We start from the raw sequence: 10,313 nt of genomic DNA on the forward strand, positions 1-10,313 counted from the left end.
GGGCCGGGGGAAGAAGGGAGGCAGTCGGCCAGCCACAGATTGGTACGGTGTGTCAGCACCAAAGCCCTGCCTAGTCAGAAAGCCCGCTGGCCGGGTTCTAACCCCGGGCCAGTTAATGGTGGGGCAGCGTAATGGGTCATTCTCTTTACGGTGTGGTGGGGGCTGGTACATGAAGTACGCAGTTAATCCTGACTCAGCAGACAGCTGGGGCGTCATCGTGTATTTGAAGCGCGAGCATCTAGGCCAATGAGGGGGGTCAAGGCACTGCCCTCTCTTGTGTCTTCTCTGTCCCCGCATACTTCCGGGTGAGGCAGGGTGCGTTCTGCAGCCAATTAATGGTGGTGCAAGGCAAGAGGCGGGAAAGGGGAGCTGCCCACTGGCACCCAAAGCCTGATGGCCTCCTATCCAATCCCAGTCACTTCTCCACAGATTGTAAGGGGTTGAGAGAAAGGTGAAAGGGTTTGCAACGAGGACTACACAGGATGGAAAGATAGAAACAAGAAAGCAGTGGTATCCCTGAGCACTTTCAGAGGGAGCCTCCAAAGCTATGCAGGTGAAGGAGGTTCAGGCCCCAGTCTCTTCATAAAGAGCGGGGGACAGAGCAATCTGCGCAGCCAGAAAGCATTGAGGACCGGCTGGTGGATGAGCTCTCAGCCTTAGAGGCCTGAAGCCTAAGTCCGCGGACCAATCAGATTTAAGGCCCTGTCCCTCCACAGCGCCAGCCAGGTGGGCGCGAGCTCGGCTCCGCAGCCAATCAGCGGAGGTCGCGAGGCAGAGTTGGGGACCCGGGGGCCGGGAGGGGGAGGGGCAGGGGGTGGTGCGGAGTGGAGCTGTCCTAGGTGCCTCCCAGGCTGTTGTGATCCCTCAGCCGGCGGGAGCCAGGAAAGAGGGTGTGGCCAGCAATGCGGCCAATCAGCGTCTGCCTCGGGATCCAGGGCGACCAGCGAGCTGTGCACGCGGCCCGGCCTCGAGCTCCGAGCCTCGCGCCGCTCCACTTTCTAACGGCTACTCGGGCTTGTGCCGCCCGGAGTGTATGTGAGGCGGAGTGAGGAGAGGAACAGGGCCTGAGTCGGTGAGTGCCATGGATTTTCTTTCTTTTCTTCGGGCTTGGGCCTGGCCCAGGCAAAGCTGAGGTATGGGGGCTTGAGTGGTCGCCCTGAGGATGAGGATCGGGAAGTGGGGGTGAGGGCGTTAGGCTTTGGGGACTCCCTCTGCCCTGGAGAGGCTGGAAGTGGGGCCTCCTGGGCACCGTTGGGCCCGGCTGGGCAGAGACCAAGCCGGCATGTCCCCGGGCCCTGAGACAGCCTGATTTGGAAGTGTGTTGTGGGGCAGGTGGAGGCCTTGGAGCTCTGTGTGGGGTCATTGGCCATGAGGTATGGCCTCTGACCTATGAGAGGTTGTCCGGGGTCTCTGGACTGAGACTGGATCTGGTGACTGGAGAGGTCTGTGACTCTCCAGAGGTTCTTGGGAGTCTTTGACCAAGAAATGAAACTAGTGAGAACTTGAGAGGTTTTCTGGAGTCTTTGGATCCAGCCTGGGCTGAGAGTGAGTGTTGATGAAGTCGAAAGCCCAATGGGAAGTTGTCAAGAGTCATTGCATCCTGGCTGTGATGGGAACATGTGGCTGCAAGACTTTTGGGGGACTCTAGCTTCTGGGTTGGGGTGCTTGTGTAAGATTTTCCAGGACTGGGTCCAGGCTGGACAACGTGGCCAGGAGATTAGGGCCGTGGTCTTCTGGAGGTTCTGGGGTGGGGAGGGTGTCTCTGAATCCCAGCAGGTTGTTTGCCCTCCATGAAGTATTATTGTTTTGTGGTGGCTCTAGATAGAACCAGGATTGAGTCGTGTCTTGGGCCTTTTAGTCCCTGTTCCCATTCTTCCGCAACCTGTTTCTGGTCATTCCCAGAAGACATCAGGTTCTAAGCATGGGGCAGCTGCTTGGAGAAGATGGACGTTGTACTGGAGCATAGGAGGTGTGTGAGATATCCTGCTCTTTAGGAAATCACCCAGGTTGTCTTTACTGAAGATCTTTTTATACTTATGAGGCAGGATGTTGATATCTAATTTCACTCCGCTGTTCAAGCTCTACCTGGTACTAAAGCTTTCAGGGTACTTTCATGTACACCCAGAGTTCTTAAACCAAGGGTGGAGGTGCATGGGGGGAGTCTATGAGTGGATTACAGGGTCTATGAGCTCCTGGAAATAATCCAAAAAACTGTATGTGTTGGCAGGGGGGGCGGTAAAAGCAGCCACAAGGATGAGGAGTGAAGCCTGTGCAAGGGTGAGTTTCAGAGCAGTCTGTGACTCTCTTGTCATTCACATGCAAAATGGTATGAGAATCTACAATTTTCTGATGTAAAGAGTTGATTCCACGACTTACAATTTTAAAAAGCATAGTGACCCCCTGAGAGGTTAAGAACCACTACAATAAAGCAGGCTCCCATATTATTTATGGGGCTTAGGCAAGACTAGAAATGGAGATTTCCCCTCTTATCCCCACATCTGGTGTTGGCGCATACTTCAAGGTGTCTCACATACTAGCCTGCATGTCCAAGTTCCGTCTACGTGCCCCTCCCACCCAATCGGCCACACAATTACATCAATCACATAGCCCACTCGGAAGAGTATAGACCTGGGTCTGAGGCCAATGTAAACCCAGGAAGTGGGCTCTTTGGGCCAGGAGGTCCAGGGTTCCGAGTTCCCAGAGCATGGTCTAGAATTGGGGGGCACAGGTTCCAGGGGGGTACTTCCTAGATACCCTTGGACTCCTCAGCCCATGGGGAGGGACACAACTAGAGGTCAGAGTGGGGCCCTCTGTCTGGATTTGAGGCAATATGGATATTCAATACTGGTCTTGAAAATAGTCCCTATGAGGAAGTTGAGGGTCTCAGAAGAGTTAACCCCGTTAGTGCTGAAGAAAAAGGCAGTCCACTGTGAGGATGCAGTGGAACCTAAGTTGTTTTTACTTCTCATCTGGTTGTTTTGCCACTTAATCCACAAAAGGTGTGCTGTGATAGGGTCTCTATGACCTAGATTCAGCTCACCTGCCCATTATTATATCCAGATCTTGGGCTATGTAGAACATAGATTTAAGGGAAGAAAGAAACTCATTCATTCTGTGGTGTCTCTCCTCTGGTATGTGTTGGATGTACTTAACTAAAAAGATTTATGTAAGGTTTGGATAATTGGTTTTAATCTATATAAAATGATGCAGGGAGTTTAACCACCTTAATTTGCCGAAAGTGATGTGTTCCTGGGAAGAGTGGAAAGTTCATAGAACTTTTCTGAATTGAATCTTGTTTAACCTGGCTTTTGGAGGTACTCAATACCTCAATACGTGAGACCAAGGGAGAATATTTTCATAAAACAAATAATCATCCCTCTAATTGGCATATTCTGATGGTTTAGTTTTAATTATAATATTTGAAGAGACTCTATACTTGTATTGCTGTGTTGACATTTTTATAGCAAGCTGGGTTGTGCCTGAAGGTCAAGTCTATCAGTAAGAATAAAAGATATCAGATTTCAAACTTTATTTAGTAATATGAATATTAGAAAGGACTGAGAGGCAAAAATCATACCTCCTTTTCCCACATTCTTTTCTTCCAATTATATCCTACCTAACCTCTCCCACCTACGGTACCCTCTCCCAGGATGCAGGCTTGTGTCCTCATGACCTGTGGTTTCCTGGCTCCACCCCAGAGAGACAACTGCAGGAGATCCCTACTGAGTCAGCCTGGGAAGTGGAAGGTGGGCAAGGTTTCTGAGGCTGGGGAGGAGAGTCCTTTCAAGAAGAGAAACACGAGACTTCCCTGGTGGTCCAGTGGTTAGGACTCCGGGCTTCCAATGCAGGGGGCACGGGTTCGATCCCTGGTCAGGGAAGTTTTGCATGCCATGCAGCCAAAAAGAGAGAGAGAGAGAGAGAGAGAGAGAGAGAGAGAGAGAGAGAGAGAGAGAGAGGGAGAAAGAGTCAGCAGCGTCCCTACCTTTCCAAGTCAAAGTGCTATTTGCTTCTGCTTCTGCTATCACTGCTCAGTGCAAGGTGGTTTGGACTGTGCAGTCAAGAATGTCAAGAATGTAGGAAGGAAGAAGGGCTGCGGTGTAGAGGGCCCTAGAGATACCTCTAAGGAGGCAGTCTCTAAAGGGTTATCCTTAGAAGGGGGTAGACACCAAGTGGGCGGAAAGATGGGGTTTCCCAATCTTGGGGGCTTTTGTTCACTGAATGGAGAGTCCCCTTGCCCCTTGCCCTCACTTTTAGGTTTCCTGAGAGCCCGTTGGCACTCCCTGTCAACTGCATAAGAGGATGCTGCCCTTTGAGCACAGCCTCCAACTCTTTTGAACATCAGTGGGCAACCACCGGTAGGGGAGCCGAGTCATGGGCACATGATGTAGGCCTGGGAGGTGAGGGGACTCTACTCCACTGGGTGATGATGTAATCTTCCAGACCCCTATACCTACACTTGGGGTTTCTCCTTCATGGCTTTCCTCACTTATCCCATATCCTCAGGGAGTGTGTATTTCTGTATTGGAGGAAGGATGTTTCCCTCTGTATACCTACATGTCAGGGATTGGTGCATTTCTGTGTCCAAATCAAGCGTCTTTTATATGGGTATCTAATGAGTCCCTGGGTGTGGTGGTGTGAGGAGTTAGAAAGCTCAGAAATGGAAAATATTTAACGACCAGAGTAGCAAATGAATACAGCTTGCCCATTTGCATTTTCCCTTTCACTCTGACTCATCTTCCCCTCTCCCCACACTATTATTGCCCCTCCACTAGCCCCACCCATTGGCACACCCTGTCTGATCTAGGAGGGATTAACATCCGTTTGCACCCAAGCTAGAATGAGAGATAGAGGGAAGGCATATTAGGTCTGGAGAGAGAGTAGAAGGATGGTCTGAACATTCGGGGGTCCTGGAGCCAAAAGGTGAAACAGGAGTTTTAGAGACATAATATTTGAGTCTAGGAGGGGACCAGAATCTAAGAGAGAAGCCGAGGGGGAACCAGACTGTGTCTTGTCACCAGAGCAGCCCACCAGTGCCTGACTCGTTAACCTTCCAGTTATTTATTAGGCACATATCATAAGCGATTTAGCAGCACTTGTTCTGTGAATGAAAATTCTATCACAGGACGAGGAATAATGAAATAGTAAGAAACAGAGAAAGAAATTTGAGTCTCTCAGAGCTCATCTTTTCCCCAGGTTAAGGAGTGCTAAAGTGTGAAAAGAGGGGAAATCTCTGAGGAACTTCACCCCCTGGGCAGGAAGTCAAAGAAACCTCGGAGTCCTGATTTCAGAGAAATGTCATTTGTCATCAACCCAAGAAAAGGAGTTTTTCTCTTCGAAGACCACCACAGGCCCTTCCTGGGGTTGCCCCCATCAGAGCCTGATGGGAGGATCTGAGTCACTCACACACCCAGTCCCCAGTGATGTCCCAGATGACAGGGGTCATTCCCACAGAGCAGTTGAGGCTTCCTAGTACCAAGTCAGAGAGAGGGAGGAGGAGGCATGCTTTTGGCCCTCCTTCACTCTCTCCTTAGAATGCAGATGTTTCAGTCCTTTTTACTTTTGAGGTAGTAGAAAGAGCTTCCAGCTGCTAGAGATCTACTGACACCTCTAAGAAACAGAACTAATACTATTTGAATGATGCTATGTACCGAGAAACCACTTTCACATACATCATGTCATTTCATCTTCACCCCACCTCCAAATGAGGTAAGCAGAGGTTATCCCTATTTCATGGATGAGTTAACTGAGGCTCAGAGAGGTGACTTGCCCAAGGTGACTCAACTAGTAAATGGCAGAGATGAGACTCAAACGCAGGTCTGATTATCCCAAAGTTCTTATTGCTTTAGATACACTTCTTTGACTAGGGGTTCACAAATGAAATGAGACAGGAGGTTAGGAGGCAGAATGCCAGGGCTCTGGAGGGGAGAGTGGTCTCTCCTGGAGGAGTGAAGCACAGCCAGGGGTATAAAACCACACCCCTTGGAGGACTGTGGCAGACTGATACTTGGGACACCCAATGGATGACTGTGAGGTCAGGGGCGGGGCTAGCTCCAGGGTGGGGGTGCCCAGGAGCCCCAACAGCAGTTCAGAGCATGCGGTGTCCAGGAGGAAGCTACAACCGGTGAGTGGCTGCTTCTCCCCAGCTGAGACTTTCCTCCCACTACACCCCTCTTTCTGTCCACTTCCTGCCAGCCTGTAGCCCTCTCCGTGAAGTGTCCAACTAGTAATCCCCCCTCCTATGGGGTCCGTACTCATGGTGAGCCCACACCTAGGAATATGCCTGCTGGGCACTGCAACACTTAGGTGCGTCTCTTTATATCTGGGTTCCCAGTTTTCTTAAAAGCCAATGTGGTGGTTTTGATGTGTGATAAATTTCTGCCTTGTTCGGTTCTGTCCTTCTGTTCTTCACTTTTGGCTTATGAAAAACAAAATTGAACCGTCTCCTTATCCTAATCTTGAGAGGAAATAGCCTCTCCCTCTATAGTTCCCATTTCCCTTTCTCTGGCTTCCTCAAGGGTCAAAGCCTTCTCCAAAGTCTCTCCATCTTCAGATGAGGAGCCTTCTCTCCTGTGGCTTCTGACCTGCTCTCTTATCTCACTGCATGGGAGCCTTTGGTCTCTTCCAGTTCCTTCTCTGAGGATGGGTTCTAGAAGTTTCGTCCTCAGGGAGATGATTGATTGATGCCTTAGAGCCTGCCCTCCTGCAGTTACGACCCCTGTCTTGCTGCCCTTTCTTCCTCTTGGGACCCTCAGCTCCACATGATGGGCTTGCAGGGGGAGGACACACTAGCTTTCTAACCTCACCCATGAAGCTGTGTCTTGCTCCATCCCTAACTTCCAGGGCTGACTGGGTTTTGTGGTGATCTTCTTGTCTGGAATGAGGAGAGCCTGACCTACTCCGAGGTCTTTCCCTGCAGAGGAGCTTGGAGAAGCAGAAGTATCAGTGTTTGCTATCCTTTAAGTCAGACATTGCCAACTGGCAGGACCCATCTATACTAGCCTTAAATCCACTACTTGAGATAGTTCTTAGCTGTCTGGTCCTTGCTCTTTAAGTCCTGAATTTGGTCTAATTTCCATTCTCCCACCACCCCACCTCCACCCCTGGCCCCTGCTATGATTCTAGATAAGCTCAGGTCCTCTCTCGGGACAGGTTATCTGTTCCATTCAGGACAGAGAGCTCTGATTCAGAACCAGCAATTCACTCTTTCTCCCCTCACCTCCACAGGCTTGAGAATATGCTGTTCCTGCCTCCCCTTTTCACCATGGACCCCACAGTGTGGCCCTTCTCTCAGAACCTCTGAGATTGGTACCCAGGCAAGGCACAATGCCCACGTCCCCAACAAGACTGCCTAGTCCCTATGGCTCTGATCGGCTGGTACGGCTAGCAGCCAGGCTCCGGCCAGCACTATGTGATACCCTGATCACAGTGGGGAGCCAGGAGTTCCCTGCCCACAGCCTGGTGCTGGCAGGTGTGAGCCAGCAACTGGGTCGCAGGGGTCGCTGGGCTCTGGTGAAAGGCATCAGCCCTTCCACCTTTGCCCAACTTCTGCACTTTGTTTATGGGGAGAGCCTAGAGCTGCAACCTGGGGAACTGGGGCCCCTTGAGGAGGCAGCCAGAGAGTTAGGGGTGCAGTCCCTGGAAGAGGCATGCATGAGGGCTCGAAGAGATACGGCCAGAGAAGAGCTGGGTCCAGGGCTGAAGGAACAACAGGAGGAGCCAGAGAAACCCACAAGGGATTCTATGAGAGGAGTGCGGGGCTTTGGAGAGAAGCAGAGACCACAGAAGTTTGTTAGAGCTGGTGGGAAAGAACAGGAGACGTTGCACAGGCACAGGCCACCAAGAGAGAGCCCTGAGATGGCAGAGGCAACTCTGGAGGAGCAAGGGGAGCAGATGAGACCAGAGGAGAAACTCAACCAATCCCCTGTTGGCCGCGGAGGAGTAGATGGGAAGCAAGAAGTGATCATGTGGGTGAGGGACAGTCCAGGGGGCTCTGAGGAAAGTCTGCGGGAGTTCCCTGGCCCCCTTCCCCCACCAGGTTCCCTCCAAACCGGCATCACCCCTAGGCCCTGGTGGGCTGAGGCCCCTTGGTTGGGGGAGGGCCAGCCTGCCCTGTGGAGCATCCTGCTGTTGCCGCCCAGATATGGCACTCCCTTCTCCCATAGCACCCCCATGACTGCAGCCCAGCAGGAGGTCTGGCCTCGGGACCAGAGGTGAGTTGAAGGGCCTATGGAAGACCTCCGGCTGGGAGGGAGTGGCTTAGGAGAGGCAGCAGTGAAGGGTGGAAGGGCACCACATCTCTTATCTCTACTATACATTTCCTGAGCTGGGGAAAGGACAAGAAGCTCCCACCACAGGGAAACCCAAAGCCCAGCCCCTGAGGACTCATGACACCTCCCTCTCCAGAAAGGAATTGGCCAGGATCCCAGGTGTAGCCGAAGCTGTAACTCTTCCCCATCCCACTCCCAGGATCCCACTGTCCCTGAGCCTCCACAAAGGCCTCTGGAGCCAGAACCAGTTGGCCTCCTGCAGCCCCACCCCAGGTAAGCCCCTCATTGCCCTGCATGCACCCTGTAACATGTTCTCTCAGCTGGGGCTGAGGCTGGGGCTCCAGGAGTCCAGCCTGAGCAGAGCCCCTACTTCACTCTGCTCCCTTCAGGTTCCCTCCCCCAGGGCCCCACACAGCTCAGCCCTGGGGAGATGGAAGAGTCTGATCAGAGGCACACAGGTGAGTAGGGTGAGGGCACTTTTGCCTCAGCCCCACTGTAGCCCCTGATGTCTTGCCTGAGTGTTCCAGTGATCCGGCTCTGGGGTTCCCAGCCCTGCCCTCCTTTGCCTTTTGTCGCCACAGGTGAACTTGCAACCTGTGTGGGTCATGTGGGCACAGCAAGCCACCCATCTCACCAACACCCTCCCCCACCCCCTCCTGCTCGGTCTCGGCCCTATTCTTGTTCTGTCTGTGGAAAGAGGTTTTCACTCAAACATCAGATGGAGACGCACTACCGTGTCCACACAGGTATGGGCACCCTGCCCTGTGTGAATTGTCTACCTCCTTCCAAACTCCAGTGGGCCCGCTCCTAAGTCCCTCTCTGAGTGTCTGGCTCCCCCACAACGACCTTGCCCAATTGCCCCAATCTACCCCAGGCCAGCCTTCGCTCCTTTCCTCTTTCCTTCATGGGTCTTCCCCTCCACCTGCCCTAGGAGAGAAGCCCTTCTCCTGTAGCCTCTGTCCCCAGCGCTCCCGGGACTTCTCAGCCATGACCAAGCACCTGCGGACGCATGGGGCCGCACCCTACCGCTGCCCTCTGTGCCAGGCCGGCTGCCCCAGCCTGGCTTCCATGCAGACGCACATGCGCGGCCACTCGCCCAGCCAGCTCCCGCCGGGATGGACCATTCGCTCCACCTTCCTCTACTCCTCCTCCTCCTCCTCGAGGCCATCTCGGGCCTCGACCTCTCCTTGTAGGCCCCCTTCCTCAACCACCTGACAGGGTATCAGTAGCTTCTTTGGCTTCAGCCAAGCGTACCGAATGAAAGATGGGCCGGCGGGCCTGCTAGGCTTCTGACCTCGCACCGCGGCTACGGCCGCCTAGCAAACTCTGCTCCAAGAAGCGTCGCAGCAAGGGCGCCAAGAGCCCTCTCCCAGATGACCGCGGGCCACAGAAACCTGGGCCAGCGAGCCCGTGTGGGGTGAGGGCAGTGAAGTGTGCACGAGTGAAGGTTAACTGTGCGGGGACTGGCGGTTCATCACCAAAATAAAGAGTTTCCTGTGCCCTCCTCTCAGGACCAGAAAGCCGAGTCCGGACTTTAGCCTGCGGGCGGGGGACAGCCTTGCCCCTAGTCCTGTAGCGGCCCCTGGTGGTTCATCGCGGCGGCCACCTCCTCCGTCTCCCGGGGCTCCCTCTCCTCCCCCAGAGGCAGAGGGCCGCGAGGACTCGGCGTCCAGGCCGACTTAGCAGCAAGCCCTGTGTGGGGAGGCTGTCAGAACCCAAGTTACCCGTCCCTTCCACAGCAAGCAACTGCGCGCGGAGTCTGAGTCTGGGCCTCCAGCCGGGGGCTCGAGAGGAACGCGTGCTCCGCCCTGCTTTCGGCCACCCTCCTCCTTTCCTAGCACAAGAGCCGAAAGGCCGCAGCCTCTCCAGCATCCTCCCTCCAGGCTGTACGAAACGGCTGCCGGGTTTAGCTCCGAACTGAGACTAATCTTTTGCCGCCGCCCCTTACCCAGCCCACGCCTCCTGCAGTACCGAACTTCATTTTCCAGTGTCTCTGGTGTTCCCAGGGTCCGAGGCCCACCGCACTCTGGGAGTGGTAGTTCACAC

At 53.6% G+C, this 10,313-nt stretch overlaps 1 protein-coding gene across 4 annotated transcripts; it reads left to right on the plus strand.

The window, feature by feature from the left end:
- Positions 1–450: 450 nt before the first annotated feature.
- On the plus strand, positions 451–9,482 carry ZBTB32 (zinc finger and BTB domain containing 32). 4 transcript variants are annotated; one of them, XM_073796565.1, is made up of 6 exons: positions 451–1,072; positions 7,225–8,210; positions 8,404–8,540; positions 8,657–8,725; positions 8,849–9,013; positions 9,199–9,482. In XM_073796565.1, the coding sequence occupies exons 2-6, from the start codon at positions 7,324–7,326 to the stop codon at positions 9,480–9,482; spliced, it is 1,542 nt and encodes a 513-aa protein (XP_073652666.1). In that variant the 5' UTR covers positions 451–1,072; positions 7,225–7,323. The 4 variants fall into 4 exon arrangements, with proteins under 4 accessions (XP_073652666.1, XP_033700827.1, XP_019796779.1 ...); XM_033844936.2 differs by lacking the exon at positions 451–1,072 and having other exon boundaries at positions 5,194–7,374; positions 8,163–8,210; XM_019941220.3 differs by lacking the exon at positions 451–1,072 and adding an exon at positions 5,194–6,121.
- The last annotated feature ends 831 nt before the right edge of the window (positions 9,483–10,313 follow it).

The sequence above is a fragment of the Tursiops truncatus genome, chromosome 19 (genome assembly GCF_011762595.2).
Source record: "Tursiops truncatus isolate mTurTru1 chromosome 19, mTurTru1.mat.Y, whole genome shotgun sequence".
In the NCBI taxonomy this organism is placed as follows: domain Eukaryota; kingdom Metazoa; phylum Chordata; class Mammalia; order Artiodactyla; family Delphinidae; genus Tursiops; species Tursiops truncatus.

Excerpts from the sequence above, each read along its gene's own strand:
- ZBTB32 (XM_073796565.1), top strand. The coding sequence starts at position 7,324 with ATGCCCACGTCCCCAACAAGACTGCCTAGTCCCTATGGCTCTGATCGG. Across the intron at positions 8,211-8,403 it reads GTCTGGCCTCGGGACCAGAG|AAAGGAATTGGCCAGGATCC; the intron begins GTGAGTTGAAGG and ends CTCCCTCTCCAG. Across the intron at positions 8,541-8,656 it reads CTCCTGCAGCCCCACCCCAG|GTTCCCTCCCCCAGGGCCCC; the intron begins GTAAGCCCCTCA and ends TGCTCCCTTCAG.